Source organism: Microplitis mediator, chromosome 3, assembly GCF_029852145.1.
Source record: "Microplitis mediator isolate UGA2020A chromosome 3, iyMicMedi2.1, whole genome shotgun sequence".
In the NCBI taxonomy this organism is placed as follows: Eukaryota; Metazoa; Arthropoda; class Insecta; order Hymenoptera; family Braconidae; genus Microplitis; species Microplitis mediator.
In genome coordinates this window covers 15,228,953-15,245,549 of record NC_079971.1, presented here as the reverse complement: position 1 = coordinate 15,245,549, position 16,597 = coordinate 15,228,953, and the positions used below count along the sequence as shown (strand labels likewise).

The following is a 16,597-nucleotide window of genomic DNA, read 5'->3' as shown; positions in this document are numbered from 1 at the left end:
AAATACTATTTTTATTACTTATTACTAATTAATTATTAATTTATTTGAATGGTTACGTGACAAAATCATATGTTGATTATATTATTTAACGGTTATTTGTATGGAGGATAATTAGTGATGATTCGTTTATTTTTTTCAACATTGTTATCAATACAATCAGTTGTAAGTTTTTTAATCCTATCATAAAATAGAGTAGCACTTTAAGTGGGTTATTTAGATTTAACTGAAAAATAAATTGTCATTATACACTCGAGTTTATGTAAGAAAAGGGCCTTATTTGTATAAAGGTCATAAAATTTCTCACTTTCATTTCCAATACAAATAACCCATAAGAGGTTTAAATTATATTTGAACGATTTCTTATCTACAATTATTATTAGTATACCTTACGAAGCAAACGTTTTTTTGTTTTTTAAAATGCAATGTTGAAAAAATATTTTTTTCACTAAGATTCTTATCACAGCACTATAGAGAAAATATAAACTAACATAATTATGAATCAGTTAAGAGGCAATAAAAAAATATTTTTTATCAAATAACATTTAAAAAATTGTTAAAAATAAGTATTTTTTATAATTTTACATAATTATGATAGTGCATTAGATTATTTTAATCCCTTTTGAATCAGTTAAGAGAGGCAATAAAATAATAAATATATTTTTTTTTTCATCAAATAATATTAAAGAAATTGTTAAAAATAATTATTTTCGTAATTTTACATAATTATGTTGAGGAGATTTACTGCTACACATATATGCATATCCAAATAAAATGAAATAAAAATAATGATAATGATAAATATACAACTAAAAAAATATCAATGATGAAGAAAATAAAATGCATCCTTTTAAGTACCCTTATCTTAAAATTTATACATTAAAATTTTTTAAGAATGCGTCATATTGTTAAACATTTAAAAGGGAAATTGTTATTCCTAGAATTGATATAAATAATGATAACTTCAAGATTGCCCATTGGTCAGAAGTTTTATCATTATCTATAAAAAGAAAGAGTTTTCAGTAAGCATCATCAGTTGATTTTTAAGTTAAACACGACTTTAACTGAGAAAAACTCCAATAATTATTTATATTATTATTGATTTCGTGATTGTAACAAAAATCATAATGTATGTCACTGAATATAATAGTGTTCTTAAAACAGTAGCTCAAGCTTATGAGCTATTATCTCAGCTTGATGCTGTGAGTGAAGAGAAATGTCTCACGTGAATAAGAATTTGTAATGACACTTGCGAACAGTTCAATAAATTATTATTAGAACGTAAAAGCAGTATTCATGAAAAGAAAAATTTACAAACTAACGTCTCACTTCTGTGCTGGTATAGTGATAAATTTTTACAATTATCTAAGCCAGTGACTGGTGGTGCTCTCAATGCTAATAATATTGTTCAATGGCGAGACTTGGAAAATGCCTTCCAAAATAGAATTAAGACCGGTTGTGTTGTTAACCTGGGACATATTAACTCGAGAGCATTTTTAAATGATGCAAAAGTTTTGATAATTTAAGAATAATTTAAGAATCAACGTTTACGGTATACAATGGGAAACTGTTAAAAATAATGAAGATAATTTAGATAATATTATAGTTCCTTTATATTTAAGTTCAAATAATTCTGATAAAGAAACTATTCACTTATTAATGGTTGAGACAGATATTACTTTGCATGATGATGATGAAAATCCTGATAGTTAACGACCTATACATCATTTTGCTTTAATTAAAAATCTCTCTCGACTAGTCAAATCTCAAAGTCTACATCAAGATGATGGTTTTGCGATCGATGTTTAAATCATTTTAGATTTGAACATTCACTTGAGAAACACAAGCCAGATTGTTTGAAATATAATAAAGTACGACTGAGATTGCCAGAGGAAGATGAAGATAAGGTGCTAAGTTTTCAAAATTTAAAGCATAAGGATCCTGTACCTTTTGTAGTATATGCTGACCTGGAATGCACGCTTGAGATTGAGACTAATGATACGCAAAAGCATGTCCCCCACAGTGTAGCTTATTACCTGCATTGTAGTTATGACAATTCATTATCGAGGTTTGAAATCAATAGTTCAGTTGATTGTATTACATGGTTTTTAAGAAAATTAGGAATTCTAGGTAGAAAAGTTAACATTTATTAAAAAAATAATGTTACAATGTTATAACTTACTGCAGATAAACAATATTATCATAATAATTCAAAAGTTTGTCACATCTGTGGAAAATTATTTAAATCAGCCAGTGAAATGCGGTGCCGTGATCATTGTCATTTTACGGGAAAGTATCGAGGTCCTGCACATAATGCATGTAATTTAAATTATAAACGGAGTCATACTATTCCTGTTGTTTTTCATAATCTATCTGGTTATGATTCACATTTCATTATTAGATCATTATCTACAGTTTTCGAAGGTCAAATCAATATTTTACCAATTAATAAAGAAAAATATATTGCATTCACCAAGTCAATAAAAAATACATTCGTAAAGTTGAGATTTATAGATTCTTTTCGTTTTATGGCATCAAGTATTGAAAAATTAGCTTCGTATCTTGACGATGGTGATAAGAAAATTACAAAAAAATATTACTCTGACTCACAGCAATTTCAATTAGCTATACGTAAAGGTGTATTTCCCTATGAATACATTGATTCAATTGATAAGCTCGACGATACTAGATTACCTGAAAAAAAATTATTTTATTCCAAACTTAATGATTGTGATAATTCAGACGAAGATAACAATCATGCAAAACAAGTATGGAATAAATTTAATATAAATACCCTTGGTGAATATTCAGATTTATATTTAAAAACTGACGTCTTATGACTGGCTGATATATTTGAGAATTTCCGTAGCAGTTGTTACAAAACATATGAATTAGATCCATTGCATTATTACACTGCAGCAGGGCTTGCTTTTGATGCTATGCTCAAACTCACAGATGTAAAATTAGATTTATTAGATGATCCTGAGATGATATTATTTTTTGAAAAAGGTATTAGAGGTGGTGTTTCCCAATGTACAAATCGATACGCAAAAGCTAATAATCGATTCATGGCAGAAGATTTTGATCAAAGCAAAGATGAATCTTATCTAATGTATTATGATGTAAATAATTTATATGGAGCAGCTATGAGCACGCTTTGCCTCAAGGTTCTTTTGAGTAGATACATGAGGATTAGGGTGTGTCATTTGAAGGCTATAATTTTTTTTACTGCTATACCAGAAAATCTGGTAGTATATATAAAATAAAAAATTATGCCTCTGGGCTAAAGGGTTTAAGTTCAATAGCGGCTTAGCTCATCAAAAAATTCGATTTCCCATTTAAATAACACGGGAAATTTTTTTTTTTAACTTTGAGTATTTTTAACTCATGAACAAATTAATAGATAGAATTGACTAATATGTATTTTGTAGGAAATTGAACGCTCTACAAAAAAGGTCTTCTATCATTTTTCGATTAATCCATCTGTTCTAAAGTTATTGGAGCTCGAAGTCAAGTTATAGTAAATTTCGAGATCTTTCTACATTCCCGGAAAAACTATCAGACTTATCACAAAATATTGGAAGATCTTTTTTGTAGACAATTTTATTTCCTACAAATTATTATCAGTAAAGTTTTTTCAAATTTCGCATTGTTTTCTAGTTATTTTCATTTTAATTTTAAGCTCTTAAAAAAATAGTGTTCTGATCGATTTCAAGAGCTCGACATTGAAATGAAAATAACTAGAAAAACAATGCGGAATTTGAAAAAACTTTATTGAACTTTAGATAAAAACTAGATAATAATAATATAGATAAATGTAATTAATTCTAAGTTTGTAAAAAATAAATTTGAATAAATATGGTTAATATGAAAATAAAAAAAACTCAGAATTGTTTATTATTATTTTTTATTTATTAATACTATAAAATAAATACATGATCATTTTATAAATCAGACTCATTAATCCAGCTATTATGTGAATTATCAAAGCCTAGCCATTTAGCATACATTTTATTTCCACGTTTTTTTATTATTTTCTCAACTAGATACACATCTGAATACTTGACTTTACTGAGTTCTTCAGCATACAATCCTCCGTCAATCGGTTGATCCTGATAATCAATTAGCTTGTATGTTGTTGGGTTTGTTTTTTGTATTATCTTAATTGTAAAAATTTCAGTCGTCCAGTTTGGTGTGTAACCCTTTTCAAAAACATGTTTATACTTGCTTATTCGAACTTTATCTCCAACTTTAAATTTATTTTGTTTTCGCGCCTGGTTACTTTGAAGAGGTTTGTAAATTGTCTGAAGTATGTGTTCTTCATTACCCACAGTTACATCTGCAGGTTTCCTTTTGATGGTCCGATGTTTCGTGTGGTTATAATTATCGATCAAGCCCTCAAGTATATCGATCCATTTGTAATTTCCACGTTCTGTAAACTCGCGCCACATTTTATTTTTAAGGGTTCGATTGAAACGTTTACATATGGAGGCCTTCAAATTACTAAATGTTGAGTACATATGAATCCCATAATGTTTCATGAGATCTTTGAATTATTTATTATAAAATTCTTTGCCTTGATAAACGTGAAGATTTATAGGTTTCCGCCCATGCTGTAACACAGACTTCATAGCGCTTTTGACTTCACTGCCACTTTTACTTTTGATTGGGACTGCCCAAGCGTACTTCGGAAAATTATCTATAATTGTGAGTAGATATTTATATCCACTATTAGCTGTAGAGTATGGTATCATCTCAACCAAATCAGCTTGCCAAGTTTCATCGAGTCCTCGAATGTCAACATGACGACGAGTATAATTTTTTCGTGCTGGTTTGTGAAGCTCTTGAGCTATGACTTTCTTTTTATTTTCCATTTTCGGCAAGTTTAGATAGTCTATGATCAACATCAGCTAATATTTGCTTATCACGTATTACAGATCTCACAAGCGTTGATATACGATTTTCTAGCGTTTGGCTATATAGAACCAGTTTACTATGACTCTCTTCTAATGCACTCACTTTGGTTGTCAATTTGTTAATGAGGTCTTGATCTCTACTCATCATTTGATTCTCTAGCTTAACTATTTAAACCGTTACTTTATCTTCAAGATCAGTTATACGATATTTATTGTAGTCACTGATTGCTTTCACAGTCTCATTCTTGTTTTATTGCAATTTTCATGGTATTAAATGTGATTGCATCACTTCCATTCTTAGGTTCTGCAACATTACATAACCTTTTTCCATCCAAGTCGAACTGTCCATCATCTGTTAACTTGAAACCTTTTCCAGGCGGTCCAACACCACTACTACAGCCTTTAAATTGCGCCTGATTCGATTGTGAAGATACACGTCCAAATATATCGATACCCATTTTGATGATCCGCTCTTCTCGAATGTTATTTTATAAATGATAAATTATTGGTAATGCCCCTCTTAATAAATAATTTCAGCTTCACGCAGCTCTTCAATAATTGAAATTATCTTATTCGAATGACTAGAGTTGCCAGCTGTTTGAGCTGCAATCAACAGACGAAGGCGATCTACAAGTTCATTAGGATCATCCCAATAAATATAATCAACATATTTTCGTTTCTTTGAAACAGTCATAAAGTTAGGTAGCCCTTTACCTCTTTTTATTGGTGATCCAACAAAGTCAGCAATATATTTAATATATTTAGAACTCTTATCAACATAAAGACTTCTTTCGGATTCATAATTTTTCTTGTGTGTATTTGTGGATATGATCAGTTTATAGTACACATCTAAGTCATTTTTAGTAATAGATTTTTCATTTGGATCACTTTTAAGCAACAATTCTATAAGCCCTGAAGATAAAATATGATTTTGATGATTCACTAAAATAGTATTATTACCAAATCGGACAGGTGAATTACCGAAAAATAATTGGTTATTTTTTTTACGAATACCAAATCTTGTATCTAGGCCTTTAGGATTTTTTTTATTCAGCATCTCAATATATTTAGATACATAGTTATCATATTTCAGTGTTGTGCTTGTAGAGGTTGGAGCGTTCGATATAATGGTTTCATCCAAGTTGGTGCTACTAGTACTGTTCACATTTAAATCATCATAAGTATTCTGACCATGATGTATGTCACTATTATCATTAATAGTTTGATAGTCACTATGTTCACGTTTCTTCAGAAAAAAATTTTGCACTGATTCATCCTCTTTTTAAATTTTTTGTTTCAAAGCCTTTGAATTCTTAACTAACGTCCTTAACGGTGTCACTATAGGTTTAAACATTTCATTTGCAGTTTATTCCGAAGTGTCTTTATCGACTTTTAATATTTTATCTTTCTGTCTTATTGCAGCACTAACTTTAGATATTTGTAGCAGCATATCTTTCTGCTGAGAAATATTTCTACACGCCATGTTTGCACTCTTGAATGTCCTTTATAACTGTGTCAATTTGTATAGTGATGATTAATATATACTTATAATTATATATACTTGTGAATAATATACTTATAAAACAGTCAAAACCTTTTCTATAACGTCCATTATTCAATTTACTATCCTTATCAATATCAACATATTCGTGTTTGTTATCACTTTTCTTATCATTCCAGCATGCTGAACATAAATCTTTGAATTCACTGTACGGCATATCTGTATTGACATGATCATCATATATGTGCTTCAAAATCATTTCATCTTGACGAAAAAGTACAAGAAAATTGGCATTGTCACGTATCAGATGTTTTGGTATACGTGTATATGTTTGACAGAGATAAAAGCTATCAACATTTTTGTGTCGCCCCATACAAAAATATGCTCTGACATGATCTTGCTTCTCACAAGCTACGTCATCGAATATCATAAGAGAATTTGGTTGCGCATCATCTGGATTAACAACTGATTCATGATCATTAAATGAGAAGTATCCAACTCCTTCTATAGGCTGTAGTGCTGACTCTAAGAATTTATATTTAGGCTGACTCAGTGATTTAGAGTATACATAAATGTTCTCAAATCTCAAACCGTTAGGATGAGTAATTAGTGCAAAGAGTGCATTTGTTGTCCCACAATTTGATGGCCCACAAAGGACTGCTCGAACAGTATTTGGTAGCAGTGTGCCATGACGTTTTTGAATTTTTTTCTCATCACCTTGAATTATTTGATCAAAATTGATCACAGGTAATTTAGCTGTCTGTTTTTCAAACTTCATTTTGAATTATTTTAGATAACACTAAATACTACGTTAATCCACCGATGACTCAATTCTAACTCAACGATATACCTATAAGTACCGAGTATTTATACGATTGAGTTCAGTCATAAGGCTACAACGGCTAAGAGTGGACGTACCAGTAAAGTCAAAACTAAGCGTGGCAAAGGTTTTGTCCCGGTACAAAATTAACGAAAAGATTAGCTCGAGGTGATCCAGGTATAAATCCTCTGGACAGAGCATGTAAAGCGCATGGCATTGCTTTTTCAAAAAATCCAGACAATATGGCGGCACGTCATGCGGCTGATAAAGATCTGGCTGAAAAAGCTTTGCAACGTCGTTATGCAAAAGATGCTAGCCTTGGTGCAAAAGCCGTGGCTTGGGGAGTCAATAAAACCATGCGAGTCAAGAGAAGTTTGGGTATGGGCATGAGAAAGAATATTCGAGTACCTCGCCATATGTTAGATGTGCCTCCAGTATCTTAATCTCGTAGGATACGAGTACCACTAAAAAATGGTGAAATAACACCAAAAGTTGGTGAAATATTACTTAAAAAAGAGATGAAAATAAAGAGGGGGGAGTCTAAAAGAAATGTTAAAAAGAAAAAGAAGACAGTGAAAAAAAAAAAAAACAACTTGTTTCCATCAGACAAATTATAAAATCAGCTAAAAAAACTATGAATGAAAGTGTACTTTTACGGGGAAAAGAGTACATTTCATCGTATAAGTCTGCATTGCGAGGTGCTCGTGAAGCTGTGAAAATGGTTGGAGGAAAAAAAAAACATACGATCATCACGTGTATTTCCAATGCCACAAATATAAGCGGGTGGATTGTTACCATTTTTATTACCAATTTTTGCTGGCTTAAGCGCTACTGGTGCATTAGCTGGGGGTGCTGCTGGTATCGCTAAAACTATAATGGCAACTAGGGAAGCTAGACGTGAATTGGAGGAGGCTAAACGAAATAATTCAACAATGGAAGCTATAGCCTTAGGTAAAGGGTTATACTTGTCACCGTACAAGACTGGAATGGGATTATTATTGAGCCCTCCACCAAAAAACGTGTAGCGCTACCTCATCGAGCTCTCATCAATTTCGATTTAATCAAGTATGCAGAGGATTTAAAAATTCCATGTTTCCGAGGTGTTTTCATGAGAAATAATTTACCAAAGTCTGGTCCATGGAAAAAAGAATCAGCAATCATAAATCTAGATGATAAAAATGGTAGTGGAACTCATTGGGTTGCATACAAGAAGAATGGTGATGACGTCATCTATTTTGACAGCTTTGGTAAACTCTAGCCACCAGATGATCTCATGAAATATCTCGATGTTGGAAGCGTTAAATATAATCATCAGAAGTATCAAGATTATGATACTGTTATATGTGGACATGTGTGTTTAAAATTCCTTAATAATGAACTATAAATGGGTGTGGTTTGATTGATATCTGTTTAGTCATGGCTGATTCGTTGACGTTAACACTATCTGGAGCTACCTCCACATTGGAAGCTCAATATTTCCCACCGAATGAATTGTCACCGGGAAAAACTTATGTCTTGGGACTTGTGGAACTGTTAACATTTAATTCTAACCATAATGTTGATGAAGGTTGTAATAAGTTATATTTATCCAGCGCAAATAGAAAGGAAGCAGATAGAATTATATTGATACCTACCGGAAGTTATGAACTACGTGACACTGAAAAGTATTTGATAAAGGAATTACCTGAGGGTGTAGAGTTGAGTATCAAAGCAAATAACAATGAATTACATAGTGAAATTAAATGTAATCGAATTGTAAATTTTGAACCGAAAGATTCAATCGCATCATTATTGGGATTTGGAAATCGTCGCCTTGCACCGTACCTTATACACAAATCTGATTTACCAATAAAAATCTTTAAAATCAATGCACTGCGAGTTGAGTGCAATATTACTAATGGTGCATATATGAATAACCATAAAGTTCACACAGTCCATGAATTTTTCCCAAGTGTTGCACCAGGATATAAGATCATTGAAGTAACATCTCACATCATTTACTTACCAGTCGCAGTACAGTCAATACATAATCTTCAGCTGCGAATTGTTGATCAAGATGGGAATTTGGTGAATTTTCGTAGTGAAACGATTACAATAAGATTGCATATAAAATCAGTGAAATAATGGGGATTGTATTTGATAAAAAGATTGGCGGCAGCTATAAAAGTGGATCATCATGTCTGAAACCCATCAGTCATCGTGCTCCTGTCAGAGTGCTAACACCCCAGAACGTGGAGTTCCTCAAAAGTCTAGGATTAAAATGACGTGGAAGATAGGCAAAATAAGGAAAGTTAATTTGTGCTGCATTATATTACCGTGGCGGAAATCTTAGACATTTAGAAACCAATCGTCTTTGATAAATTAATTTCTCACTATGAGGTTCATTCACATCAACCTTATGCTTCATCAACATTTAACAATAGTGATGAAATTAGAATCAGTATTCAACATCAGGACTTATGCATTCTACCAAGCAAAAGTTCTTTGCACATTTGCGGAAGATTTGTAAAAGAAGATGGCACCGGCGAAGGTGCAACTATGAACTTAGTCAATATAGCTATTTGTCATATGTTTGAAGAAATACGCTATGAATTAAATGCTGTTGAAATTGATAGATGTAAAAATGTGGGTCTTACAAGTCTCATGAAAAATTATATATCTTTGAGTCCTGGGCAAGTCAATTTAATGGAGAATGCTGGATAGTTGATCAATAATGATAGTAAATTGACTGATGATGATGGATATTTCAACATTTCTGTTGCGTAATCACAACTACATTCAAATTTGAATGTAGTTGCACTTCCGGCAAATAGAGGCAGCACCTACTGGGGCCTAGTGTCTAGCAATTAAAACTTGACTTGCGCAGTGCGACGCATGCGCGTGTGAATTTCCTGCCTCGTGGAGAAGACCAACGCCATTATTACTTGCATTCATATAATTTCTAGTGACACCACGTGTTTTTATATAATCAATTAAAATTGCACTCATCTCGAGTAAATAATTAAAAGTCATTAATAAACTACATTGAGGGTTCATAACTCTCTAGAAAGATATAATTATTTTTATAATTGCGAGCACCAGAGCTCATAAAATAAATAACAAAAAGCATCAAGAAATCCAGTGATCTACAACCTGTTCCTGAGGAGGTTATTTCGACGGAAAATCCTACAGGTGCTTAATTTTTACTTTATAAATTAATTCAAGTCTTCATCAAAATAAAAGACTCAGTTTTATTATTTATTTAATTATTATTATGCTCAATTTCTTCATTCAATTAAAAGTTATTTTTCGCTCGGTAGCCTTTGCAATCATGCTACTACATGTTCAACAAATAAATTAGAATCAGTGTAATTTATTATGAGCTCATTAAATTCAATCCAATTAAGTGATCATTATTATTAAAACTCAATAACTAAATTATTCAGTGCTATCAAAAATAGTAATTTACGTGTTCGATAATTTACTTCGCTTAGTAACCTCTGATATCATGTTACTTATTATCATGACATTTTTGCAATTAACTCAGTGTTCAATTAAACTTAACTTAATTATTTTAATTCATTTATTTACTCGAGCTCAATTCAATAATTTGTATTCAATCATTTACGTATTCATGAGCTCAGACATTTAACAGTATTGATAAATTAAATCAACGATTTAATTTTGTAACCCAGTGATATTTTGTGCTGTGACAAATAAAAATATTGTGATATTTTTAAATATGCGTATTTTTCCAATATCCTAACCACCAACCAGTCCTGGCATGTCTTTATTTAATTATTATCACAACATTTCATGGTCCTTCAAGCCGGATGGTTGGTTGGTTGTGTCGGTAGCATCATCATTGGGCAGCTGTACTCATATTACCCCATTCACAAGTCAACGAGCTCACTATGGAGGATGATGAGAAGAAGAAGGCTCTTCCAACGGACCCGCAGCACTCAGAGGTCCCTGAAGGTACCCCCACGGACCCACACCTCTATCCAGTGATCAACGTCGTCGACACTCAAGTCCTCAGCGACTCAAGCGCCACCGAGACTGGGAACCACGGCGAGGGAGACCAGTCCAAGCAAAAAACCAAGCGCTCTCCAAGGAAATCGACGATTTCCCCAGCACTCGAGCTGAAAGTCATCAGCCAGCACCCACGCCTCAGAGCCTTTTCAGACTGGGAAGCTCTGGCGGCTACACTCACCGTTGCCGACGGCTTGGCTCAGCTCAAGTCTCGTCTTGAGTTACTCGAGGGTGAATGGCACCAGTTCAACCTTACTCACGACTAACTAGCACTCACCTGCACCAAGGAGTTCTTGGAGAGCTCATATGTCAAGGACGGAGTATACGATTTGGTGTATCGGTCGTATATCAACGCCAAAGGCAAACTAATCGCACTTATTAACTCAATACCAGTTCCAGCTGTTGCTCCAGCTGTAATACACTCAACCCGGGCTCCAACTCATCTGCCAGCACTCGCAATTCCCAAGTTCGATGGGCGTTACGAGAACTGGCCTGGATTCAGGGACTCATTCACCTCAATGGTGATAAATGCTCAAGAACTTGCTCCAGTTCAACGTCTTCAGTACCTGAAGAGCTGTCTGCGAGGAGAAGCCGCACTCAGCCTTGCCAGTGTACAAATGTGCGACGACCAATTTGTACCTGCGTGGAACCAGCTCAAGGAGAGGTACAACAACCCTCGCCTACTCATCGGTGTTCAATTGGACAAGCTCCTGAACATGCATGCGCTCACTTCACGCTCATTTTTAGTCAGTCGTGCTCGTGCTCAAAAACGGGTGGAACAGGCATCAAAACCACCACGTTTATCTTGTAAACCAGCGTCATACTCTGCTGCTGCTGTTTCCAACTCGCACTCATCTGAAACTCAAGCTCCAGCCACGAACTCATCTGCTGCACTCAAGAAGCCTCCCAAGAAGGTATTCCCTCCAGCACAATATCCCTGTGATTTGTGCAAAGGAGATCGCTTTATAGTGAGATGCACTCAATTCTTGGGACTCACAAAGGCTCAATGCACTCAAGTCGTTGTGGAGAAGAGGCTGTGTGAAAATTGTTTTGGCCATCATCTACCGGATGCGTGCAATTCAACCTTCACATGCAGGGTGTGTGAACAAAAACACCACACCATGATACACCCGGGACTCAAAAGCACTCAAAAACCATCTAGCTTAGCCGCTAAAAGCACTCAATGAAGACGTCTGCTTCCACATGACGACTCGAGCGACGCTCAACTGAACTCAATTGCACTCAACACGTCTGGTACTCATCTTACTCGCACTCATCGCCCAGCAATCTTACTCGCAACTTGCCTAGTGCACTTGATTACCAAGTTAAGTACTCATCCAGTACGCATATTGCTGGATCCAGGTTCTGAATTATCGTTTGTTTTAGATTCATTGGTAAATTCACTCAAACTTAAACGCACTCACTCATCTATCCAGATTATTAATATTGGTGTTGCCAATGCTGGTAGAACTAAAGGTCAAGTCGCACTCAAGCTTTCATCTAGGCATTCAAACGACTCAGTCATCATCAGTGCTCATATACTAGGTGGTCTTACTACTCAACTACCATCTGTTGCACTTAACACACTCAAGCTCTTAAAATTAATCAGAAATCTATTTTTTTAAGAGCTTAACATTGAAATGGAAATAAGTTTAAAACAACGCAGAATTTCGAAAAACTTTATTCGTAATAATTTGTAAAGAATAAAATTACCTACAAAAAAGTTCCTATGACATTTTGTAGTAAGACTGATAGTTTCGCCGGAAAAGTAAAAAAATCTCAAAATTTACTATAAATTTGACTTGAAGCTTAAATAACTTCTGAACAGTGGGATTTATCGAAAAATGATATGAGACTTTTTTTGTAGAGCGTTCAATTTCCTACAAAAACATTTGATGTGCATAAAAATCTGTTGATTGGTTTATGAGCTGGAAAATTCTAAAAAAAAATTTTTTTTCCGCTTTATTTATATAGAAAATAGAAAAATGGATTGAGGCAAACCTTAATATCATTATTAAGAGCTCGGAATGGTACCAAAATTTTTATTTTTAGTTATACTTTCAATTTTTGGATACCATGAAAAAAAAATTGTTTTTTGTTTTTTGAAACACCATACTAGACATCTTCGACGTACTCATAGGAGTTCGCATTCATAAGCTCATCTTCATAACAGATATCACGAAGATGTTTAGACAGATTTTGGTCGACGAACGCGATCAATCACTTCAACAAATACTCTGGTTCAACCAACAAGGCCAAATAACTCTATATAAACTCACCACGGTCACCTACAGGATTAGACCAGCCCTATATTTGGCCGTTCGTGCTCTACTTCAATTGGTTGAAGACGAAGGACATCGATTTCCTCTGGCGATCATTCCACTCACCCACGGGAGATATGTTGACGATATATTTGGTGGTGCCGATGACTTGAACTCATTACAACAAGTTGCTGATCAACTTGAAGCACTCTGCAAGGCGGGCGGATTCCTTCTTGCTAAATGGGCAAGCAATCATCCAAAATTACCACAACTCAATCATGTGGAAGCGATCAAGAATCACAAATTCGAGGATTCAGACTCCAGCACCAAGATTCTGGGCATGTACTGGTCCTCACACTCAGATCAGTTCTATTTCACGAACTCACCACCATGCTCAACTCAAAAATTTACAAAAAGGATCATTTTATCAGAGATTGCTCAAATCTTTGCTCCTCTTGGATTTCTCGCACCACTCATCATTCAAGCCAAGGTATTCATGCAGGAGCTTTGGCTCGAAAAGCTCAGCTGGGACACTCCATCGACAGCCAATCACCGGCATGAATGGAGAAACTTCAAGAATGAACTCAAGCTCATATCTGAAATCAAAATTCCAAGATGGATCCACTCATCCACGTGCTCAACCACCGAAATCCATGGATTCTCGGACGCCTTTCAATTGGCAATGGCAGCTGCCGTGTTCATCAAAGTCCACACACCTGCTCATGGAGTCAGAGTTACGCTGCTCTGCTTTAAAACCAAGGTAGCTCCGTTAAAACGACTAACGATACCAAGGTTAGAACTCACCGCAGCTCACATGTTGGCAAAACTCACAAAACACTGCCAGAGCACTCTAAATCTCACTCAATCGCCAACATACTTGTGGACGGACTCAACAATTACACTCACGTGGATTAAATCTCATCCGTCTCGCTGGAAGGAGTTTGTTCGGAATAGGGTGTCACATATTCAAGATCTACTTCCAGTTGGCCACTGGAATTTCATTCCTGGCACACAAAATCCAGCAGACTGCGCAACACGAGTGTTGACACCTACTCAACTCCGTGATCATCAACTATGGTGGACTGGCCCACCATGGTTGCTCAAGAGTTCATCGTCCTGGCCTAAATGTCCATCAATCGATGATACAGGAGCTCAAGCAGAAGAACGGCCTGGACTGGCCCTGTTCTCATCGAATTCATCACTGAAATCAAATTGGCCTATCATGGAACGGCCAATACCACTCCTACGCATGTTACGAGCTACTGCAATCTGCTTTAGACTCCGTGACATGATCAAGAAATCACCAAACTCATCACTCAAGGCTCCCATTACTTCTGACGAAGTAATTTCTGCACTCAACTTCTGTATCAAAGAAACTCAACGCATTCATTTTTCAAACGAGATCAACATGTACTCCAAACACGCACCATGGCCTAATGGTCATCCATTAGCTCGATTGGTTGCATTCATTGACACCGACGGCATCATTCGAGTAGGTGGACGGTTGGAAAATTCTCCAAATCAAGACCAAAGTAAGCATCCTGCTATTCTACCACGGAATGCGGCACTCACTAAACTCATCATCTCTGATGCTCATCAGCGTACCATGCATGGTGGTACTCAACTTCCTCTTGCATCCATACGACAAAAGTACTGGATCATTGGCGGTAGACAACTAGTACGCTCCATTATACTCAAATGTATAAAATGCGTACGATATCGTGGTGATAAAGCTCAACAATTCATGGGTCAGCTACCAGTATCACGAGTCACTCCATCATTTGCATTCACTCGCACTGGAGTTGACTATGCCGGTCCAATAACGCTCATAAATTGGAGACGCAGAGGAGCAAAAACATACAAAGGCTGGATTTGTGTTTTTGTCTGCCTTTCTACGTCAGCATTACATCTAGAGGTAGTCAGCGACTACGGCTCTAGTGGGTTCATCGCAGCACTCCGCAGATTTATCAGCCGACGAGGCATCTGCACAGCACTCTACAGCGATTGTGGAACGACGTTCAAAGGCGCTGAAACTGATCTCAACCGTCTGTTCACTCAAGGAACTCAAGAGTTAAGAGAAATACTGGATCACATCACTGTGAACAGTATTGCCTGGCATTTCAATCCACCAGCAGCTCCACACATGGGTGGAAAGTGGGAAGCTGCTGTCAAATCACTCAAACATCATCTTACTCGATCAGTGGGAGAGTCTTCATTTACGTTTGAAGAATTTACGACTTTTCTTACGCAAATTGAAGCTATATTGAATTCAAGACCATTGGAGCCACTCACGGAAGATCCAGATGATATAGATGCACTCACTCCTGGTCACCTCATAATTGGACGAGCACTCAACATGATTCCTGAACCAGCACTCATCGATACAAATAGTTCTCAATTGTCTAGATGGCAATTCCTACAACAACGTGTTCAACAGTTCTGGAATCATAAAGGGTTCATAACTCTCTAGAAAGATATAATTATTTTTATAATTGCGAGCACCAGAGCTCATAAAATAAATAATAAAAAGCATCAAGAAATCCAGTGATCTACAACCTGTTCCTGAGGAGGTTATTTCGACGGAAAATCGTACAGGTGCTTAATTTTTACATTATAAATTAATTCAAGTCTTCATCAAAATAAAAGACCCAGTTTTATTATTTATTTGATTATTATTATGCTCAATTTCTTCATTAAATTAAAAGTCAATTTTCGCTCAGTAGCCTCTGCAATCATGCTACTGTTATGTCCGACTATTATTTAATTTAATATTTGGTTGCGTGGATTGGGACGTTCGGACTAACAAATGCACGTTTCTGGTGGCAGCGGTGGGATTCGGTCGTTGAAGGATTTTCTTTTAATTCATTTAAAATATCCATATACAGTAAAATTTTAAGAAAAAAAAATTATATTTGAATTGTTTAAACAAATAGAAGAATTAAAATTTATAAATGTTAAAAATTAAAAATATATTCCTTTAAAGAGCTGCAGCTCTATTTTCTATATGAAAAATAAAGAAACTTTATTTTTAATCATTATTTTATAAAACAAAAAGGAATATATAATATAATCGTGGTAGATTTTACTATTT

The 16,597-nt window shown here is 35.0% G+C and overlaps 2 protein-coding genes across 2 annotated transcripts; one reads left to right on the top strand and one right to left on the bottom strand.

Annotated features, from left to right (window-relative positions):
• Positions 1-4,550: 4,550 nt before the first annotated feature.
• Positions 4,551-4,871, bottom strand: LOC130665920 (uncharacterized). Its single transcript, XM_057466551.1, has one exon. The coding sequence runs from the start codon at positions 4,869-4,871 to the stop codon at positions 4,551-4,553; it is 321 nt and encodes a 106-aa protein (XP_057322534.1).
• An 8,558-nt stretch (positions 4,872-13,429) lies between these two features.
• On the top strand, positions 13,430-15,976 carry LOC130665919 (uncharacterized). Its single transcript, XM_057466550.1, has one exon. It carries the CDS (start codon positions 13,430-13,432, stop codon positions 15,974-15,976), a length of 2,547 nt encoding a protein of 848 aa, XP_057322533.1.
• Positions 15,977-16,597: the final 621 nt, after the last annotated feature.